The 22,527-nt window shown below is 44.6% G+C and overlaps 1 protein-coding gene across 6 annotated transcripts; it reads right to left on the reverse strand.

Moving 5' to 3' along the window:
* Positions 1 to 707: 707 nt before the first annotated feature.
* On the reverse strand, positions 708 to 6,980 carry LOC127307465 (uncharacterized). Of its 6 annotated transcripts, none has more exons than XR_007855599.2 (9): positions 6,616 to 6,975; positions 6,428 to 6,504; positions 6,244 to 6,355; positions 5,803 to 6,139; positions 5,624 to 5,722; positions 3,913 to 3,980; positions 3,397 to 3,741; positions 2,139 to 2,283; positions 708 to 1,847 (listed from the first exon to the last, which is right to left on the reverse strand). XR_007855599.2 is itself a non-coding variant. In XM_071822054.1 (9 exons), exons 1-4 carry the CDS (start codon positions 6,962 to 6,964, stop codon positions 6,120 to 6,122), a joined length of 558 nt encoding a protein of 185 aa, XP_071678155.1. In that variant the 5' UTR covers positions 6,965 to 6,979; the 3' UTR covers positions 708 to 1,847; positions 2,139 to 2,283; positions 3,397 to 3,741; positions 3,913 to 5,722; positions 5,803 to 5,931; positions 6,033 to 6,119. The 6 variants fall into 6 exon arrangements, 2 of the variants coding, with proteins under 2 accessions (XP_071678155.1, XP_071678154.1); XR_011747164.1 differs by having other exon boundaries at positions 5,595 to 5,722; XM_071822054.1 differs by having other exon boundaries at positions 3,913 to 5,722; positions 5,803 to 5,931; positions 6,033 to 6,139; positions 6,616 to 6,979.
* Between the last annotated feature and the right edge of the window lie 15,547 nt (positions 6,981 to 22,527).

A 22,527-nucleotide genomic window follows, 5' to 3' on the forward strand; every position in this document is an offset into this window, starting at 1 on the left:
TTTTGTTTTGGGAAAGCCAAAGAAGAGGAGGAACAGTACAAACAATTATTTGGTTGTGAGTCTGGGTCTCTCCCCTCCAGATATTTGGGAATACCAATCCATTATAGAAAACTTAAACTATCTGAATGGTATTAAGTCGAAAGTCGCTTCGGAGGTAAGCTTGGCTGCTAGGCGAGCAATATGTTATCATACGGAGATAGACTGGTCCTAATTAACTTAGTTCTTACTAGTTTACCGATGTTTATGTTATCTTTTTTACAATTACCTAAAGGGGTAAGAAAGCGTCTTAACTTTTACAGATCTAGGTTTTTTTTTGGCAAAGTGAAGGTACTAAATGAAAATATCGGTTAACTAAATGGAACATTATTTGTAGACAAAAAATCGGGGGGGGCGGGAGATTAGGTATTGAGGTGCTTCACGTTGAGAACAAATGTTTACTCAACAAATGGATGTTTAAGTTACTTACCGGAGAGGATGTGTGGCATGAGTTGTTACACAATAAATATCTGTCCCAGAAGACTTTGGCCCACGTACAAAGCAAACCAACTGATTCTTTATTTTGAAAAGGTCTTATGAATGTTAAAGATGAGTTCTTTAGCAGGAGTATTTTCAAAATTGGTAATGGTTCACCAGTTAGGTTTTGGGAGGATACTTGGCTAGATCTTTCACCGTTGGCCGAACAATACCCTTCATTATACAATACTAGATTTAGATGTGCGCCTTAGCGCACGACCCCGTAGATCTCGTGTGAAAATTTAAAATCGTCAATTTAACGAATATAATAAATTATATCATTAGAAAACATAGCATACTCTCCTCAAATGTACTTTAGTTCTGTTCTCCCCGTAGAATATGTTGTACAACTAAAAAGACAAAACAGAAGACCAAATACACAAAGATCATGACTGTGTACTAAATGGACTGATTATAAAGATCAAATGTGGTACAAAATTAGATGAAATAGACGCGTAAGTGTGATGAAAAAAGCTGCCAATGTGATAATCCATTTCAGTACAAAGTCTGTCCTCCAAACCAAGTATGGCAGCTAGTTTAACATTGGATAGTAGATTGAAGGACTATTGCCCATGATCAGATATGGGAAGCAATATTCCTAATCTGGATAAGAACGATTACACGGAATAGTCTGTAGGACGTCCATCAGAGTCAAACTCAGGAGGGGCAAATCTCGTTGACGACAAATCTGAGTTACCGGATGAAGAGAGCCGGTCATTATGAAAAGTGTCCTCACCAAATGGAGATGGTCCTGCAGCTCTGACCATGGCAATTGTCTTAGGTGTATGTTGACTAAGACTAATAGCGATATTCTGGATTTCAAGGAGGCTACTCTGACATTGGTGAGCTGGAGTGGTACAACCTGGAGTCAACATCTTCAGGATAATATCCTTGATACGACGGTTTGATTCAGTTACAATGTCAATGTACTCATCACATGCTGCCGCGGTTTGTATCAGCTGGTTGGACTTTCGGATCAACTTTTCTTTATTCTTCTCCAATTCATGACGGAGAAACTCCGCTCTTTTCTTCTCTTCCTCGAAAGCAGCATCTGCGAAACCCGAAGGCACTTTCTTCTCAGATTGCTCCATATACGTGATAGCCTGTCGAGCAGCATCACGTTTTGCAGCTTCCAGAGTCATTGCCGGGTAACCGTACAGTGAGTAAGGTTCCTCTGAAGCGTGCATAACTGGATGGATGGGAAGAACACCACTTTAGTCGTGAAGCTGTCCCATGCGGCAACGTCGTGGATGTACTCAGGGCCTGGAAGTCGCAGCTCCTTCATCATAGCTTCCAGAACAGCAACAGGCGATATCTCAACACGTTCCATAAAGCTGCTGGCACCAAATACACTAAATATAAGATGAATTGAATAACCCGACACAAGGTTAGGAAATCAAGGTAAATTAAGAATTGTTGGCCATAACAAATTATATAACAATCTATCCCTCTGTTTCTCAAAGAATTGGAAGATGCGAAGACTGAACTTCTGCCAGTACCAACAAAAGAGGCAGAAGAGGCTACAAAAAACTTACAAACTAACTAACGCAAGAACAATCGATACATGGTATTTTTTTTGCTACCCTTGTCATAATTGAACACACGATATACAGGATGCACGTAACCTGATTCAAACAAAGGCAGCTTTAACTCATATGACAGGATATGTCTTTACTCTTCTTAGTTAAGGCCTGTTGTTTTTAACATAGGAGGTAAGTAACAAAACCAAACTGAAAACCTTTGCTGAACTCCAGTATCTGAATACAGTACCTGAAAGCAAAGTGAAAGCACTAACGATATCAGGTGTTGTCAGCCAGAGAAACTAAAACATATTTCTTCAGTTTACATCAAATGCATGGATTTAATTATAAGCTTATAAATGATCTGCTTCATAAGGGCTCGTGGCTGAGATGGTAATTTTCTGATGTTGTTTCAAGTCAGAATGTTGCTATTGAGATGGCATAGGTTTGCCTAATTGCCATTTCATTAATATCAAAATGCTGCTATTAAGGTTTGTAATGTCTGCAACTTTGATTTAACTAATCTTTAGAAAATGTTAGCATGTCCAATTGACATAGTAAGGTCATAGTTTAAGGCTTGATAAGTGCGGTACGACTTGAGAACTATTTACTAAACTGCGGTAGCACTTTTGTCTCCATGAGGCTCAGCTGTGGTGAAAAGATGCCATTATATGGCACTTGGGTGTTGATATCTCTCCCTCAAGTGACAAAGGACAAAGTGAGTCATATTCCAATTTGGGGTTATTTTCACAGTACCTAAGGTGGATTCTTATGCTCTACAGCAGTACAGTTTAATGATTCTGGTTCAGGTGAGCGTTTGGATCCCTGATCAATCATATTCTTGTCCTGATGCAATGGTAATTGCTGTGGTGATATTTAGTGTAATAAGGTATCAAAAATAATATTTCAGCTTGACCAAAGATATTTATGAGGAGATCAATATATCTGGTTGTTTCTTCTCAGCTGCAGCCTACTATATTGTATATTCATTTGCACTGGTACTTATGTGTCTCCTTTCAAATATTTTGCAAGTTGGACAGCTACAATTTTGTATTGAGTAATTCGCTATACAGAGCTAAATGCAATTCACACCTTTACTATGATATCAGTCGCAGCTTTTATGTACTATTTGTACTCAAATGAGTCCACTAACATTAGGACGGCCAAAACCTGGATTGGATCATGGCTGATTAAATCCAAAATTCGGGAGTCAAAAAATCTCCCCAAAATGTAGTCTTCTAGTTCCCAACAAAAGCGTGGGTGCCTAAAATAAAATAAATCTGCTCTAATCGTTGAAAATTCAAAAATGGCACAATACCACCATCTTCAATACGAATGCAAGGTTGAAAAGTACAGAGCTCACCGAGATTCAGCGGTCAAGTTGCTGTTGGACGAGAGGCTAAGATAGAGGCCTGTGGTCGGTCGAGGTGGGAACAGAAGGCGGCAAGACGATCAGGCGCAGGCGTCCAGGGATCTCTCAGGTCCAGGCCGATTCCTCGAACGGAGACTACGAACCAGACAACACGGACGACCAGGAAAAAAACGGGTGGGCGCGGGCCCCTCTTGGACAACAGCGATCTCAAGCTCCACGCCTCCAAGGACGGAACCATCGCCGCCCACCTCACGCAGGTAGCCATGGTACGACAACCGACAGTGAGAAGCGACCAGGTCCAACAAATGTAGAGGAGAATAGGAGACGACGAACATCCTGTGACACAAATTAAATGAATGCAAGGAAAAGACACACGCCGAAACAGTGAAAAACCCAGAAGGCACGCTTTTATCAATAACATAGCAACATCATCTGGTAACAAAAGTTAAATACACATAAACATAGTACATGAACTGAGGGCCATAGCAAATGTACAGAGATAAGTACCTGAGAAAGAAGAAATCCTAGGAAGACAACACGGGCAAGTCCAGCAGCAGGTCACATTAGCAAGTAACCTGGAGCACACAACAACGACAAGCAAAATATGACAGCTGAGATACACATGGACAGTAGATGACTCTAACAGTGAAAATGCAGAAGGTAAACTGACCAAAAAAAAGAGTAGGTTCAAATCCAAGACCCAAAAAAAATATTGGTTGGATGCAGCGTTTGGAGACTATATTTAGACATGACTATGAGGCAGAAGCAAACCATCATCAATCATCAACCAAGTGGTATTGTCTGTACCGTAATGACGTAACAAAACTAACAACAAATCACCTCTAGACAGTCTGCATTGGTATCCCTCTCCTTCCACAAGTGTCTCATTGGCAAATATATATTTGGTCGCCGGATTAATTAGGTGCAATTCTTTAATCTGTTAATCTATTCAGAGTTCAAATAGAGCTAGCCATGATAAGCTAGGATAATCTGCAACAATAAAAAATACAACCGCTGGTGATCCCTCTCCTTCTACAGGTGCCTCATTGACAAATATATATTTGGTCAATGGATTAATTAGGTGTGATTCTCTAATCTTAAGGAAGGTTCAAACACAGGTGTGATTCTTTAATGTGACCTGTATAACTGAAGAAGAAAACCTCCTGTGCACTTTCCTGATGTACCTATAAGCTAACCCCATTTTGAGTTATCACCTATAACATAACCTAAACTAAAGAGCCAACAACCCAGAACGCAAATAAACATCAGAGATGTTGGGGAACCATGGTAGTTAGATTAGAACACACTAATCCAGAAGACGGACAATACCAATGGAAGAACAATGAAAGGAGAGAAAACACATGAAGTAAATCATTATTTTGCATTTTGATTCAGTGTAAAGTCAGCTGTAGCTAAATCAGTCAGATCTTATTTTTAGCTCAATAACAATACCGAGAGATCCTGAACAATTATGTTCCTTCCCTTGCTGTTTAGACCATAGCACTCAGGTACTCAGTTTCTGAGATTTTTTTAAATCTTTGGCAGGAAATGGAGCCTGACCTATGTCACTGACGTGTCTATAGGCTAAGCCCAGTTTGAGCCATCATCTACGACATAACCTAAACCAAGTAGCCAAGAACCCAGGCTGCAAGATTGGAAGGAAGAGCAAGACAAGTCACGCTTACCACAGCAGCAACCGAAGAGCATTCGAACCGAAGCAGCCGCGGCAACCAAGCGCGGCAATCCCATATGATTCAAGCTATTTGTGTTTCAGAGTTAACGCATTTAGAAATGAAGTGGGCATCATCAGCCGATGTACACCCAGCTGGACATAATCTTGTTGTGTTGTTTCTTGGTTAGGTTTGATCGCAAAAGATTAGATCTAAAACAGAGCTAGCTTTAGTGCCCTGTTTCCAAAATTGTATTTTGATTTTAAATATATTTACAGTAGGTGCTCAGTTCATGTAGCACCGACTATAAATGTTGTATCTAAAATAGCATGGGAAGCCTATCCTCGCCAAATCTCAGTTTGAATGATTTAGACCAGATATTGCAGGCACAAATGTGAAAAAATCAACTCACTATGCATATAGAGTGCAACAACCTGGAAATAGTAGTAGGGTAATTATTGAAATAACAAGAGAAATTGTGAAACTGAAGTGATCTATCAAATAAGAGAAAAGAAGCACCCAAAGATATGAATCACCATCCATATAACCTAACGATATGAATCACCATCCATATAACCTAAAGCTCCTTCAAGATTTCCCTCTGATTCTTCTCTGGAGGGGATGTCGGAAACATTTAATCATTTGATCTACAAAAATAAATGTTGAACAATTCAAAATTCAGTAACCATGTAAGAATAAAGAAAAGTAATTCCGACTAAACACCAACCTTCCAGGAAGACAAGTGGCACCTTTATGATTCATTGCTGACATTTTCAAGTGGCATAATGAACATCAAATCAAACAACTTGGGTCAACTTGATCAAGATAAACATAATAAGATGTTCCCAGCAAGGGTCTGAGAGGGGAAAGAAACCTAATGTGAAGATATTGCAGTGAAGGTTTCACACAAAATTCAGACAACAAGAACTACAAAATGGTGAACCAGAAGAAATTCACCTCCCTTTTCCAGAACCATTCTTCCATGCCGTAATAAATAAGCATCAGTGCTTAACTAAAATCCGGTCTTGCAAAGCACATAGTAGATCACATTTCAAGTTTTTTTTCTGTACGAAATAGTGTAATACATTAGAAAGGCATGCATCACAGTTTATAATTTAAGCATATTTAGGGGGAAGATCTAGACAATTTAGCATTTAGAAGCATCAACCTGCAGATCTGATTGATCCCTGGCTACCGGATTTGAGGAAAAATGGGAAAGGAGAAGTGGTGGTTCCAACTAATGGGATGGGCTTCAACTGCATCATGGCTGGCCGGTAAACCTGTGTACAAACAAATCTTTGAGAGAGAGGAGAGGAAGAATGGAGAGAGAGATGGCTGGGCGGCCAGCAAACCTGCATACAAACCAATCTCTGACCAATCTGTGAGAGGAAGAATGGAAATAGAGATGGCCGCCGGCCGGCCGGCAAACCTGCGTACCAAACCAACCTGTGAGGGAGGGAGAGAGAGGAGAGGAAGAAGGGAAGAGAGCTCGTGGTCTGGGATGACGAGTTTGAGCGAGAGGAGAGGCAAGAAGGCTTACCCGCGGGTGAGCGCCGCCGCTGCTGGTCGCCGTCCTCGCGCTGGGGGCCTAGGTAGTGGAGGCCGCCGCCACCCTCCCAGCAAACAACACCACCACCAAATCGCGCGCTCGCGACGCGCTCCACCAGCGGCGGCTCCACCGGCAACGACGCTCCTCGGCGCTCGCGACGTGCTCCACCTGCGGCGGCGCCGCTCCCGCTCTCAACCGGCGGTGCAGGGAGAGAAGGAGAGGGAAGAGAGGTGTGCGGCGGCGGGGATGCGGGCGCAAGGAGAGAGGAGGAGAACGAGCGAGGCGGCCAGGGATTGGGTAGGTTTCCTACCGGAAGCGAGGGATTGGTGGAGCGCGACATCGGGCCGAGCGGGCTTTTTAGCGACCCATGGATAAAATGCGGGTTCACGGGAGGGCCTCACGCCCTGGACGGAACGGCCGGCCGAGATCGCTCCACATCAGCTCGATCGGACGGCCGAAAATCCAAAGCGCTGTGAGAGCTCCATGGGGGTGCAGCAATCATACCGTGAGATATCGCAACGGAAACAGGCGACTGTGGCAAATGTCTTGTCAACGACACCAATAAATATGAGTTTATCGCGACGATTAGTCGGTACTAGGTGGAACTCATGGATACACTTATGCCGTCGACTGATGGGGGTTATGTTAGTCAATGAACCTGATTCTATTGTATCAAAATTATCTACTTCAGGCATTTTTACTGTCAAATCAATGCATACAGACCTAATGAATAATGATGCTCGATGTACTACAAAATACCTATGAAAATTGAAAATCCCACTAAAGATAAAGATACTTATGTGGTTCGTAAACAAAAAAAGTGCTGCTAACTAGAAATAATTTAGCTAAAAGGAATTGAAATGGGAGTAAAAAGTGTTGTTTCTGTGAATCCGAAGAGACTGTGAACCATCTTTTTATTTCTTGTCCTTTTGCTAGATTAGTTTGGAGAATCATTTTTGCTAAGTATGATATTCCACCACCAACCAATATCACAAATATGTTTGGAAATTGGCTAAATGGTATTGACATCAAAACAAAAAGATAAAATTCGCCTTGGCATTTCTGCCGTATGTTGATCAATATGGAATTGTAGAAATGATATTGTGTTTAACAGGAAGGGTTCATCTAATTATTTGCACGTTATCCATATGGCTGCACATTGGATCCAGCTATAACGTTTCGTTTTTCTGGAGGATCAGCGGAAATGTATGGTCATTGGATGCAAACGTCTACTGATGGTTGCGCAGGATATTTTGAACCAGGCTACCTGGCGGCATATTAATCGGATACAAGATGTTTATATTTTTAAGAAACTGCCTTCTATTTATATGGTTCTTTTTTGTATCAACCCTCTCTGATATGTAATTTGTAAATATTACTATTTTGCTACTCGTTTAATAAAAGGCTGTGTGCATCGACTGATGCAGAGGCCGGGGAATACCCTCATTTCAAAAAAAAAAAACATGTCCAAGAAACCAAAAATTTCGAAGAAGGGCAAGAACTAGGAAAAAGTTAATCATGCAAGGATTCTACGCTATTGGAGCATGCGGGAAGCATCGGTTTCAGATAGAACCTGGCTGTTGCTTTGTCTGGTTTTGATAATGTTTGCTATACATGAGAGATTGCAGGAGACGTCACCAAAGCCATTTTTGGTGGTCTACCTTCCAGATATAGGATTATACTAAATTTTGCAATTAGGCCGTGATAGTCTTTTTTGCCACAGATATGTTGTACTATATGTTTGTTTTTTTCAGCAAACCCAGCTGCACTTTTGTAGTTTTACGTGTTTGGAACAGACTTAATTGGAATAGTGGAGTGAAGTTAAATAAATGCATCTTTTCGATGTAGAGGCTAGGGTTCTTAACCTCATTTTCAAAAGGAAAAAAAAAACTAATGGAGTTAACTGGGAGTACAACTATCATTTTTGTTTGTAAGTTGAGATCTACCCTTAGTTTATTTCTTATTCGAATCTTAGTGTAATGAAGTAAAAGCTTTGGAGTTAGGGTTATCGGTTACAACTTACAACTAGCGCGTACCATATACTACGAATAGCGTAGTAATTCCTTGTTCTGTTCCCTCGAGATCTGACAAAAGAACTACTGTACGATTTTTTCATTGATCACAGTAACAATACAACGTAGCTACACGATGCAAATAGTTGCAGCGAAGCGGAATGTTCCGCTACTACTATCTAGAGGCATACACAAGCATGTGTTGCTGCTTACATCTCATATTGAGAATTAATTACATAATGAAATAATGCCTATGATATCTAGTAGAAAACTTGGTGCTGAGTACTGAAGCTCTGCCCCGGCATGACAAGGTGATGATGATCATAATGTCGACCAGCAGTCGCCCATTGATCTCCAAAGCCCGCATCGGTCTGTGCTGCAGTAGCATAGTCAGCCACTGACTCGAGGATCTGTCGCAGCTCCGGATCATCGACGTCGCAGAACTTCTCCATCGGCTCGGTGCCGTACTCAGCGGATTGTTCCAGCACGCAGATTTCTTGGTAGATCTGCAGCGGCATCGTGTCGTGTGCCATGACTGAAGTACTTGAAGTCGAAGAGAATCCCGGAAAATCGAAGCTCGCAAGATCAACCATCGGTAGCGATTGATCAACCGTCGTCGTCGCCAGGGGTGCTTGATAGCAGTCTTGGTCGATCTGTAGCGGCATCATGCCGTGCTCCATGGCCGGTGCAGCGGAAGTAATGGAAGAGAATACCGAGTAGGCGAAGCTGCCAAGATCAACCATCGGTAGCATTACTGGATCAGCAAACTGGTGTGCCGCCGTCGACATGGGCTCTTCATTAGTCCAGGGAGGCGTCGCATCGTTGTACACTTGATGACAATCATGCGTAGCGCTTGTCGTGGAAGAAGGCGGCGCTCGGGCGAGTTGATGATGAGTGGCGGCGCCGTCGCAGTCGGAGCCGTCGGGGGTTCGCTTGCGCTTCTGGCCGTGTCCGGTGAAGGAGATGTGGCAGATCTTGAGAGAGGCGCAGTCCTGGGGGGCGGCGACCACGGAGTACTCGTGCATGACCCAACCCATGCTGCCGCTCTTGGCCTTGCCAGAGTGGAAGTTCAGCCTATGCTTCTGCCATGCAAAGGTCTCACCGTCGATGCGCAGCTCCCCCGACTTTTCGAGCTTCTGCGTGACCCATGTCCCCGCATTGGCGCAGACGCGGACCTTACGGTTCTTGGTGGCGTCGCCCGGCGCCAAGAAGTAGGCTTCTTTCACATCATCGTCCAGGCCGTTGTTGGAGAAGAGCTTCCATGGCGGCGCGCTCAGAGGGTCGGCGTCGATGAGGATGCCGGCTAACGCGGTGGGCTGGCGGCGCAAGCTTGGGACGAGGTACAACTCGATCACCTCGTCGTCGTCTGGTGTAAATTTGAAGCCCCCCGTGAGACCTGGAACCGCAGCCATGCTTTTCTTACGCCTAGATCTTGATCGGCGACCTGCCCTAGAAATCTGTCTTGATCGACGTACAATCTGCCCTAGAAATCAATCGTGATCTAAAGTTTCGTGGTGGAAGCTAGGTTATGAAAGCCTTATATATTGCTTTGTACATATACGACCCAAGCAGCTATGTCCGACTGCGCTTCCAATTATCGCAGGTTGTTATATAGGAAGCTTACGATTCAAGCTTTAGCATTTCTGGCCCGTCTCCGACTGCGCGCGGACTAATGTATAGTTGTTCTCTGTTCAAAAATAAAAAATGTATATATAGTTGTTCTTGATCGACTGCGTGACGGGAAAAAAAGTCCTTCGAGACCCATGTTCTGTTTGGCATCCAAGTTCTTCTAAAACTAAGTATTGTGGTACTTCCTCCATCCTACGAAAAGGTTGTCCGAGATTTATCAAAATTTAGATTTATCTAGACATTAAATAGGGTCTAGATAAATTCAATTTTTGATAAATCTCAGACATCCTTCATGGAAGGGAGAGAGTAAAATTTTAGTATTCTTTTTGAGGCAACACGTACTTTGGAAAAGGGAGGTACTTCTTCCGAGTCATAATAAGTGTCACGGTTTTATTTTGACTTTAATTAAATATAAATTAAAATCAGAACACTTATTATACATCCACTAGTAGAAAATGGAGCATCCATCTAAGCTTTTGGTTAAGGGGTCATTTGCATCGGTTTGGGACCTCTGGCGGGCGAGGAGCTTTGGCACCGGTTGGTGAGGGGCTTTCGTACCGGTTCGTGTTACGAACCGGTACGAAAAGGTCTTCGGCCAGAGGTACAGGCTCGTGTGAGGCTAGGGCTGGAACTTTCGTACCGGTTCGTAACACGAACCGGTACCAAAGGGTGCCACCATATAATCACACCGCGAGCCCGTCCCTGGCTCCTTCATCTCATTTTTCTCTTCTTTCTCTCTCACACTTTAAATTTTTTTACACCTCTCACACTCCAACAAATCTCTATTTTTTCTCCACCATTTTAACAAGATTAAGGGCATACATCTATCCAAGGGTTAGCAATATCATCCTTCCTTCCGGCGTTCCTAATTTAGCTCATTTCTTTGGTAGTTTGAACTCGTACTATTTTTTTAGTGCTAGGAAGGTGTTCGATGAAATGCGTAAATTAGGGATTTATTTTTTTATATGCAATTTGAGCTGAAATTATGGCATGTTTTGTAGGTTTTAATTAGTATTATCCCCGTCCTCACCGCCGTCGATCGCCAGCGTCGTCCCCTAGCCGGCACCGTACCACCTCGGTGAGCCTCTTCTTTTTTATTAAAAAAAATTAGTTTTATGTGATGAAGTTGGTCACTCATATATCCATGATGTTGTGTAATTAATGATTTTTGATATACATACATAATGCAGATGAGTCAACAATGGATGTACGGTGACCGGTGCCATCCCTACTTCATTAATCGCATGCATTATTTTCTCAACGTGGCTGAGACAAACAGGCAGTCGAATGGTTTCATCTATTGTCCATGTAATTCCTGTAAGAATATGAAGGATTACTCTACCTCAAAGACCATTCACGTCCACCTGTTGGAGAACGGTTTCATGTCCAGCTATAATTGCTGGACCAAGCACGGAGAAAGAGGGGTTATATTGGAAGACAACGAAGAAGAAGAGGATAGTGACAACTATCCTATATTCACTGAAGACGGTGATAGTAGAATCGGGGAAGACAAAGCTGAAGAAGAGCCCATTTTTGATGAGCCGATTTTTGATGTCCCGGATGACGATTTGGGTCGGGCCATTCTTGATGCGAAGATGAACTGCGGAAGTACAAAGGAGAGGTTGAAATTGGAGAAAATGTTAGAGGATCACAACAAATTGTTGTACCCAAATTGCGAAAATGGCCAGAAAAAGCTGGGTAGCACGCTTGAATTGCTGCAATGGAAGGCATAGAATGGTACTTCTGACAAGGGATTTGAAAAGTTGCTGAAAATAATAAAGACGATGCTTCCAGGGGAGAACGTATTGCCCTCTAGTAAGTACGAAGCAAAGAAGGTTGTCTGCCCTCTAGGATTAGAGGTGTAGAAGATACATGCATGCATCAATGACTACATCCTCTACCGCAAGGAGTACGAGAATTTGAATGCATGCCCGGTATGTAGTGCATTGAGGTATAAGATCAGGCGAGATGCCCCTGGCAATGTTGAGGGCGAGTCCAACCCCAGGAAGAGGGTTCCTGCGAAGGTGATGTGGTATGCTCCTATAATACCACGGTTGAAACGTTTGTACCAGAACAAAGAGCATGCCAAGTTGTTGCGATGGCACAAAGAGGACCGTAAGAAAGATGTGATGCTAAGACACCCCGCTGACGGGTCGCAGTGGAGAAAAATCGACAGAGAGTTCAAGTCATTTTCAGATGACGCAAGGAACTTAAGATTTGGTCTAAATACAGATGGCTTTAATCCTTTCGGGGAGCAGAGCTCCAGTCATAGCACCTGGCCAGTGACTCTATGTATCTATAACCTTCCTCCTTGGTTGTGCATGAAGCGGAAGTTCATTATGATGCCAGTGCTCATCCAGGGCCCGAAGCAACCCGGGAACGACATTGATGTGTACCTGAGGCCATTGGTTGAAGAAATTTTAGAGTTGTGGCGTGAAGAAGGTGTACCTGTGTGGGATGAGCACGAACAAAAGGAATTTAACATACGAGCGTTGTTATTTGTAACCATCAATGATTGGCCTGCTCTTGGTAACATTTCAGGACAGTCAAACAAGGGATACAATGCATGCACACACTGTTTAGGTGAGACTGACAGTAAATATTTGGGAAACAAGAATGTGTACCTGGGGCATCATCGATTTCTTCCAAAACAACATCACGTAAGAAAGAGAGGAAATCATTTCGGAGGTGAGGCAGATAACCGAACGAAGCCTACCCACCCTACTGGGGAAGTTATATATGATATGGTCAAGGATTTAAATGTGATCTTTGGAAAGGGTCCCGTCGGACAACCTGTTCCGCATGATGTTGACGGACACGTACCCATGTGGAAGAAGAAGTCGATATTTTGGGAGCTACCCTACTGGAAATTCTTAGAGGTTCACTCTGCAATCGACGTGATTCACGTGACGAAAAATCTTTGCGTGAACCTGCTAAACTTCTTGGGCGTGTATGGGAAGACAAAAGATACACCGGATGCACGGCAGGACCAGCAAAGTATCCACGAAGGAAACAACCTGAATCCAGAGAAGTATCAATGTCCTGCCAGCTACGCTCTTACCTAAGAAGAGAAGGAGATCTTTTTTGAAGTCCTGAGTAGCATCAAGGTCCCGTCTGGCTTCTCGTCGAATATAAAGGGAATAATAAACATGTCAGAGAAAAAGTTTCAAAACCTAAAGTCTCATGACTGCCACGTGATTATGACACAATTACTTCCGGTTGCATTGAGGGGGCTTCTGCCGGAAAATGTTCGAGTACCCATTGTGAAGCTATGTGCATTCCTCAATGCAATTTCTCAGAAGGTGATCAATCCACTTACTCTACAAAATTTACAGAAGGATGCGGTCCAATGTCTAGTCAGCTTCGAGTTGGTGTTCCCACCATCCTTCTTCAATATTATGACACATCTCCTAGTTCACCTGGTGATACGCGTACATCACTCGTCCGTTGGGAACCCCAAGAGGAAGGTGTGATGCGTACAGCGGCAAGTTTTCCCTCAGTATGAAACCAAGGTTTAATCGAACCAGTAGGAGCCAAGAAGCACGTTGATGGTTGATGGCGGCGAGATGTAGTGCGGCGCAACACCAGGGATTCCGGCGCCAACGTGGAACCTGCACAACACAACCAAAGTACTTTGCCCCAACGAAACAGTGAGGTTGTCAATCTCACCGGCTTGCTGTAACAAAGGATTAGATGTATAGTGTGGATGATGATTGTTTGCAGAGAACAGTAGAACAATTGCAGTAGATTGTATTTCAGATGTAAAGAATGGACCGGGGTCCACAGTTCACTAGAGGTGTCTCTCCCATAAGATAAATAGCATGTTGGCTGAACAAATTACAGTTGGGCAATTGACAAATAGAGAGGGCATGACCATGCACATACATGATATGATGAGTATTGTGAGATTTAATTGGGCATTACGACAAAGTACATAGACCGCTATCCAGCATGCATCTATGCCTAAAAAGTCCACCTTCAGGTTATCATCCGAACCCCTTCCAGTATTAAGTTGCTAACAACAGACAATTGCATTAAGTATGGTGCGTAATGTAATCAATAACTACATCCTCGGACATAGTATCAATGTTTTATCCCTAGTGGCAACAGCACATCCATAATATTAGAGGTTTCTCTCACTCCCCCAGATTCACGGAGACATGAACCCACTATCGAGCATAAATACTCCCTCTTGGAGTTAAGAGTAAAAACTTGGCCAGAGCCTCTACTAATAACGGAGAGCATGCAAGATCATAAACAACACATAGATAGATTGATAATCAACATAACATAGTATTCACTATTCATCGGATCCCAACAAACACAACATATGGCATTACAGATAGATGATCTTGATCATGTTAGGCAGCTCACGAGATCCGACAATGAAGCATAATGAGGAGAAGACAACCATCTAGCTACTGCTATGGACCCATAGTCCAGGGGTAGACTACTCACTCATCACTCCGGAGGCGACCATGGCGGTGTAGAGTCCTCCGGGAGATGATTCCCCTCTCCAGCAGGGTGCCGGAGGCGATCTCCTGAATCCCCCGAGATGGGATTGGCGGCGGCGGCGTCTCTGGAAGGTTTTCCGCATCGTGGCTCTCGGTACTGGGGGTTTCGCGACGAAGGTTATTTGTAGGCGGAAGGGCAGGTCAAGGGGCGTCACGAGGGGCCCACACCATAGGGCAGCGCGGCCAGGGCTTGGGCCGCGCCGCCCTATGGCGTCGCCACCTTGTGGCCCCACTTCGTTGACTCTCCGGTCTTCTGGAAGCTTCGTGTGAAAATAGGCCCCTGGGCGTTGATTTCGTCCAATTCCGAGAATATTTCCTTACTAGGATTTCTGAAACCAAAAACAGCAGAAAACAGCAACTAGCTCTTCGGCATCTCGTTAATAGGTTAGTTCCAGAAAATGCATAAATATGACATAAAGTATGCATAAAACATGTAGATATCATCAATAATGTGGCATGGAACATAAGAAATTATCGATATGTCGGAGACGTATCAGCATCTCCAAGCTTAGTTTCTGCTCGTCCCGAGCAGGTAAACGATAACAAAGATAATTTCTGGAGTGACATGCCATCATAACCTTGATCATACTATTGTAAAGCATATGAGATGAGATCAAATCATTCAAAGCAAGTATCTATATTGATATAAGAGATGATAATGCAAGAGTTAGACAAGCTAGAAGCTTTCATGAACTATTGCTTTAAAGACATGCAACCGTACAAAGTTCATTAAGGATGTATTAAGTATTCAGCATAGAAGTTCTATCCTTCATTCCAAGCATCAAGTATATTTTCACAACATAAGAAGGATTCAGTCAAGTAAACATAAACATGAACGTCATGAATCAACTGTTTCGAAGTCTACTCAACCGGTGAGCGCAAGAATTTGGTATTAGCACCAGGATGTTATGGCATAAAGAACGTTAATGGGGGTTTGGAAGGCCAAATGGAAGAAAGGCTTGCAAAGCTGTAAATGACCATTAGACAAGAGGAAGCCTTATGATCGAAGCTATGCAAGGAGTAGTGATTGCCATGCAACGGATGCACATAGAGCTATATGTGTATGAAAGCTCTCCAATGGAGGTTGCTCACGAAGACCTAGAGCACTTTTGAGGAGGCTCATCATTGGAATATACAACCCAAGTTCTATAGTGTAAATTCCCCACATAGTTATACTAGTAAAACATGAAAACTCTCTCATATGAATGTAGGTGCTAAACATGAGCACAAATGATGACTATGAATAATGCGGGTGCTAAAACATGAGCACAAGTGTGGATAAAAGATAGTAATGCTGCCCCCTTTTTCTTTATTCTCTTTTTTTTTCTTCTCTCTTTTTTTTCTTTTTTTTTCCTTTTTTTTCTTTCTTTTCTCTTTTTTTTTCTTTTTGATGGCCTCCATGGCTCTTTTCATTTTTAGGGGCCACATCCTAATATGACAACACACTTTCTGGTACAAATAACTCATAATGAATGAAACATGATGTATGAAACTGTATGCCTCTGCCAATGTAGCAGGATGTGCAATGATCTAGCGTAACATGGGTAAACCACACATCAGCTGTATATGATCATGCAAAGCAATATATAAATAATAAATGACAACATGGCATGTAATGTAAAATGGATGTTGCATGGCAATATATCTCGGAACAGCTATGGAAATGCTGTGGTAGGTAGGTATGGTGGCTGTTTTGAGGAGATGTATGGGCTTATGTGTAGGAGAACAAGAGAAAGTCCTCCCACGGGTTTGGATGTACTGGCGAAGTATGCACAATTCTCAATGTGAGCAAAATGCAATGCACAGTACCGAAGAGGCTAGCAAATTTGGATGGTGGAAGTGCCAAAAACCGTAGCTTAACATTAGTCAAAAAGAACTCATAAGCTTATTGCAAACAACTAGCAGGTTCATCATTAAGAGCATGATTAAAATTTACTCCAAGGAGGGCCGTTCACGGTGGCACAAGTACCCCGCTAGCTCCCTCGACCTTCAGCACAACTTAGTTATTACGATGAACTCTCAGACATGGAAAGCTATCAAGTCCAACTACGCCTTCAACTATTTAAATAGAGTTTGTAGTACGGCACAAGCTTAATGTAATATCCCAGGTAATGGGGTTACAAATATAGAGGAAACAGATGTGTGCATTGCATTCATGCATAGAAAATCTGGGGAATTTTCGCGCTTTAAAGTAAAACAGTCACAGTAACTGAAGTTTCACTTGACCTTGGTGGAATTGAAGTAGCTCATCAAGTCAAGCGCTATAAACCTCAATGTGACTTTGTTCAAACCTTGTTTTGGGTAGAGATAATTTGATCTAAGGGGTTAGATCAAATGGAACTAATAATCAACACAATAACACTTTACTCAATGATCAATTACTTGATCTTATAAAATATTATAATATGGCAATCCTTGTCATAACATATGAACACCAATTCAATTACAAACCAAGTAAGAATAAAATGGAGAAACCATTCTTCACTTATCTTCTCCATGTTTTAAACTAATCCTTAATCCTATCATGAACCTCATGGTATTCATTCCACTGCAACATTGGAACTATAACAAGGAGATCCACTCAAGAAGTATATATTCTTCTACGTTCCAAGTTAATACACATCAAACCTAGAGAGATGAGAGAGTTCTATAGTATTTATAAGAGAAGCAATGGAAAACCTTAAGCTAAAACCTTGGATAAATATCCAAGTAATCAGATCATCATCTTTAAGAGGAACATCAGGATATTATTCAAGACAATTCCTAGAGAGAGAACCTAATTATGTTAAACCTAGATATTGATGATCACATCAACTTCTAGGGAGCCTAACCTTAGGTTATCATTGAATTCCTGTTGATCGCCAAAACCCACCGGCGGGCAGCGGCCTGTCAACACGGTAGAGCCGGGAAGAGCCTAGAGCTGCGGCTGGCTGAGACCCCTCCGAGCGACGGCCCGCAATGCTCTTCTGGTCACACGCGGCGATGCGAAGTGCAAGGGCGTGCCACCTGACCTATACCTGGTCAGGAAGGTGATGGGGATGCCTCGCTTAGTTCCTGCATGGCATACACGTAAACATTAAATCAGAGCCTCGATCGGCTCCCAGGCTATCCTGTGAATCGGCTCAAAGAGCCGATCCACCCATGATCCGTACGGGGTGCACGAATACTTGGTGATCCTGCTTGATCAAGATAAAGCTAATGAGATCTACGACGATTTAGGGTTTTCACCGCATAATCGGTTCATCCTACTCCAGGTTGGGCCTCGCGGCCACGCACGGTGCTCGTAAGCCGATCCTAAACAAGGCCACACAACCAACGTGACGTTGATCATCGGAACATCCTGTTTAGGACTTGCGAACGCCACCCTACGTGCCGCTGGATCCTCCCCCCCTTCGTAAGGCCTAACTATTGCAGATATTAAACTAATCCTTGCAGAGCAAGGAGCAATCGTAATGGATCAGATCTACTAGATGATGAACAAGCAGGGTGCCGCCCCCACGCCTGAGATAGGCGTGAGGGCGGCTAGACATGCGAGGGTTGCACTACGTAAACATGTTTATACGAAGAGCTATGCTAACCCTAACACATCTATGATAACTACGTTGCCCGCCATCAAAGACGCTTCAGTACGGGCAACGCATGAACAACGTGGGGCTTGTCTGCCTAGATCGCAAGATGCGATCTAGGCAGCATGTCGCTACGATTGAAACCCTCGAGACGAAGGAGTTGGCGATGCGCCGAGATTGGTTTGTTTTGGGGTGAACGTTGTGTTGTTGTTTATTCCATAAACCCTAGATACATATTTATAGTCCGGCGGACTTTCTAATTCGGACGTGCACCTAACCGTGCACGAGTAAAACTCTAACTTTTAACTAAGATATGACCTACTATAATTAAAGATACACGGGCAAACTAGCCCAAACTCTCCGCGCAAGGCCGCTTCAGAGATCTTCCAAGTGTAGTCCTCTAAGCCCATCTCTCTTACGGCCCACCTCTGGATTTGTCCAAAATATGGTGATAACACATGCCCCCCTGGTTTTGGAAATAATTTTTCCAAAATCATTAAGCTTTCCTTTCGAAGGGTCATGTCGTGGCAGAGCAGAGCTGCTGCAGTATCCGTTATCATTATGCCCTGTCTTCTCAGCTTCTCTGCAAAATTCGATAGCTCTGGCGTCATCTCCTTGGAAACTGTAATGACAGTAAATTTCCACCAGGCTCCTCATTATTTAACTGTGCCGATCGATTAGCTTTCTTCATCTCCTTCCTCTGTTCCAGCCATCGGCACCCAAAAAACCCTCTTCTCCCTCAGCAATGTCTTCCTCCTCCTCCTCTTTTTCAAACCTTTTCCCCCCATTCTCGCCGAAGAAAAATGAGGACAAACCTTCTTCCGAAGTGAACCCCCTCCCCTCCGATGATGAGAAGAAAGAAGGAGAAGCAGCGAAGGCCAAGGCCTTCCCCTCCATCAAGCTTCCGCCGAAGAAGCGCTCCCGCATGTGGGCGGACAGCGAGGATGACGACGACGAAGAAGAAGAGGAGGAAGAAGATGAATCTTCCTCTTCCGCCGGGTACCCGCCAACCAAGCGCTTCCGCTCCTGGGCGGACAGCGAGGACGATGATGATGACGAGGAGGAAGAGGCCCCGGCCACAGGCTGGGGTAGCAGCGACGAAGAGTTCCCCGGGAGCAGCGCCGACGACATCGACGGCGGTGACGACGAGGACAGCGACGATTAGTAGAAATAGGACTAGCAGTAGCAGTGCGCTAGGCACTAGATCCCTCTTTTGAGAGCTATCGGCTCTTTCTTGTAAAGCCCCTCCTCTGACTTAATGAAATTGTTCTTTTGATTCATCTTTCAACTGCCCCAATTTCATTCCTTCCTCCTGCCATGTCAAGACCGATAGCAACGTATCGATTTTTTCCCTCCTTTTGGCCGCCCATGAAGCTGGATTCTTATGTCGATTAGCTCGAAGGCCAAGAACTTCTCAATTTCAGGCTGCGATTTGGTATCTGACCATATTTTTTCGCAATCCCAATCCCTTAGCCGATGACTATTCATCGGCTATTTTGAGAATCCAATCCCTGTGCAGCGACAGGACAGTCCAAAACCTGTACAAGCCGACGGCCTCCCTTCCTGATTCCTCTCCATAGCTTCAGCAATCTTCTTTTGCGAACAGAACTGCTTCCAGAGAGGATCACAACGCAGGATCAATCGATGCAATCTCGATGTAGTCCGTTGCCCCCCGAGTCTTTATCAAGGCGAGGACAGTCGTGAGCTAACCACATGTGTCACCATCAGCCTCCGAATCGTAATGCCAGCCGATTCCATCAAAATCGGCTCTCTAAAGAACCTCTAGGGCGAGCTGCCCCCCGAGCCTTCATCAAGGCAAGAATACCGGCGAGGATGCATAAGTCGTTGATCAGCTTTCTTCTACTGAACATCGACGTCGCTGTAAATCCTTGAACACATAGCCAGTAGGTCTTGGTCCCGTGCAACTGTACTAGAGTCGATGGCCGCGCATCGGCTTTGCTTCGTGCGAAAACTAGAGTCGATGGCCGCGCATCGGCTTTGCTTCGTGCGAAATTTTTTTTTATTTGGCCGATTTTTCTCCTTAATCGGCCCCCAATGTTCTACTGCACACAAGTCTGCACATGTTTATCTGATTATATGCCCCCCGAGCCGAATCTGCCAAATGATTGCAGATATCGGCTTTCTTGGTAAGCTGTGGCACCGCACTTGCACGTCGTCTTTGCAAAGATTCATGCTGACTTCCATCTGCCGACGTGGCCGCTGCCCAGTAGATCGTTGCTGACCATAAACAGAATATGTGCAGAAGATAATTTTGGCCGATTGCGGGAATCGGCCTCCACATTGCTTGCTCGATGAAGGTTTTGTAATGTTCCTCCATAAAATTTTTGGGGCCGATCACAAGGATCAGCCTCGCACGGTTTGCTCATTGGTTTAATCTTGCTACTCGGTTAGGCTGGATAAAACCAACCCAACCTCTGACTTGATGCGCCTGCTGTCATCCACCTTGAGTGCATCGTATAATCGTGGAGCACTAAGCTCTGTCGGCAAGACGAGCACCATGTTTGTGCCAGCCGATGTTTCATCATCGGCTTTCTTTTGCTTGGGACGCCACTCCATCCTCCGTGGGCGACCCTCTTCATTCAGGGCTCGCTGAACCTTTGCAGCCAGATCAGGCCGTGCCTTCCTTAGCGTATGCAAGTATAACCTTTCGGCTTCCTCCAGGCCGCGCAACCGCTGAACCCTGCGTTTCTGTGAACGGCTGAGTCCGTCAGGGCACCACCTTGGACGGTGGTACCTGTCTTCTTCTTCTTCTAGTCCCTCGTCTTCTGAATCCTCAAGATCTGCCCAACGAGGTGACTCAGCGCGTTTGCTTGGTGGTGGGAAAGGCCCTAAGCGCTCAAACACAGACACGTTGGCTGCCTCCTTCTTCTTCTTGTTGCATTCTGGGCAATTGCCGATTGTGGGCAATCGGCTCATTCCTGAATCCCAGCAGTGTCTGAAGAAAGGGCAATCCCGATGTCCGGCGTTGTCATCTTGCTCCCTTGGCCTGTCCGCGGCACGGCGCTCGTGCTCCTCCACATCGCGATCCCGCCGACGATGTCTTCCGGCTTCTCTAGCCGACGATCTCCTTCATCATCATAGTTGGACCGTCGGCGTTGGTCATACCGACTCACATATTTGTTGAGGAGGTGATCGAGAGAGGTCGCTGATATCTTATGTTCTTCACTTCTCCCTACGTGACGTAGCGCTTGCCATCATGATGGAGCCGATCGCGTGGAGCGGCCTCTTCTGTGTCCTTGCTATGAGAGCAGCTGCCCTCATCTCCATCTTTGCCAGAGTGGTTCCCAGGCCCCACCATGTTGATGCTGAACGTGGGACCTGGCTGACAGCCCTCGGGGTAGATGACTTCTACCATATTAACGGCGGGGAAGGGCTGGGTGTCTACCTTCATGGCGTATTGGTTGAAAATTAAACGCCCCTTCTCTATCGCCGCTTGGATGTGCTGACGCCACACCCTGCAGTCGTTGGTGGCATGGGAAAGCGAGTTGTGGAATTTGCAAGACGGCTTTCCGTTTAGCTCTTGCGCCGTAGGGAACTTGAGACCTTCAGGAATCGTCAACTGTTTCTCCTTGCAGGAGGTCGAAGATTTGTTCAGTCTTGGTCACGTCAAAATCAAATCCCTGGCGGCCCCGGTGGCTTTACCCATTTGCAGGATACGGGGTTCCTCCCGAGTCCACTCAGCCATCGCTATTTCTTGGTCTCCCGCAGCACTTCACCTTCCTCTCGTATCGACCATGACTCTTGCACGCTTGAACTTGTCTTGGTACAGGTCCGGGTGGCGCTGTTCATATGCCGATAGTTTCTGAACCATGTGCGCCAACAGGGATAATCTGCTTGGGAGGCCATGTCCTTGAGCTGTGTTGCAAGGCCAGCTACGCCAATTCGATCGCTTCCTTTTCAGTTATACGAACCGAATAACATCGGTTCCTAAGATTCCCGAAGCGCCGGATGTACTCGTCACCGTTTCTCCGCGCTTCGACGTAGTTGTGCTAGATCGGCAATGCTAGACTCGGAAGCTTCTGAATGGTATTTCTTATGGTACTTTTCTTCCAATTGCTTCCAAGACTTGATGGAATTTGTCGGCAAAGAGGTATACCATCCAAAAGCCGATCTGTGAGGGACTGTGAAAAGAGCCTCACGCGTAGCTGATCCGACATCGGC

The sequence above is a fragment of the Lolium perenne genome, chromosome 6, assembly GCF_019359855.2.
Source record: "Lolium perenne isolate Kyuss_39 chromosome 6, Kyuss_2.0, whole genome shotgun sequence".
NCBI lineage: Eukaryota > Viridiplantae > Streptophyta > Magnoliopsida > Poales > Poaceae > Lolium > Lolium perenne.

Excerpts from the sequence above, each read along its gene's own strand:
- LOC127307465 (XM_071822054.1), bottom strand. The coding sequence starts at position 6,964 with ATGTCGCGCTCCACCAATCCCTCGCTTCCGGTAGGAAACCTACCCAAT. Across the intron at positions 6,505-6,615 it reads GCGGCGGCGCTCACCCGCGG|GTTTGCCGGCCGGCCGGCGG; the intron begins GTAAGCCTTCTT and ends TTTGGTACGCAG. Across the intron at positions 6,356-6,427 it reads AGAGATTGGTTTGTATGCAG|GTTTACCGGCCAGCCATGAT; the intron begins GTTTGCTGGCCG and ends GTTTGTACACAG.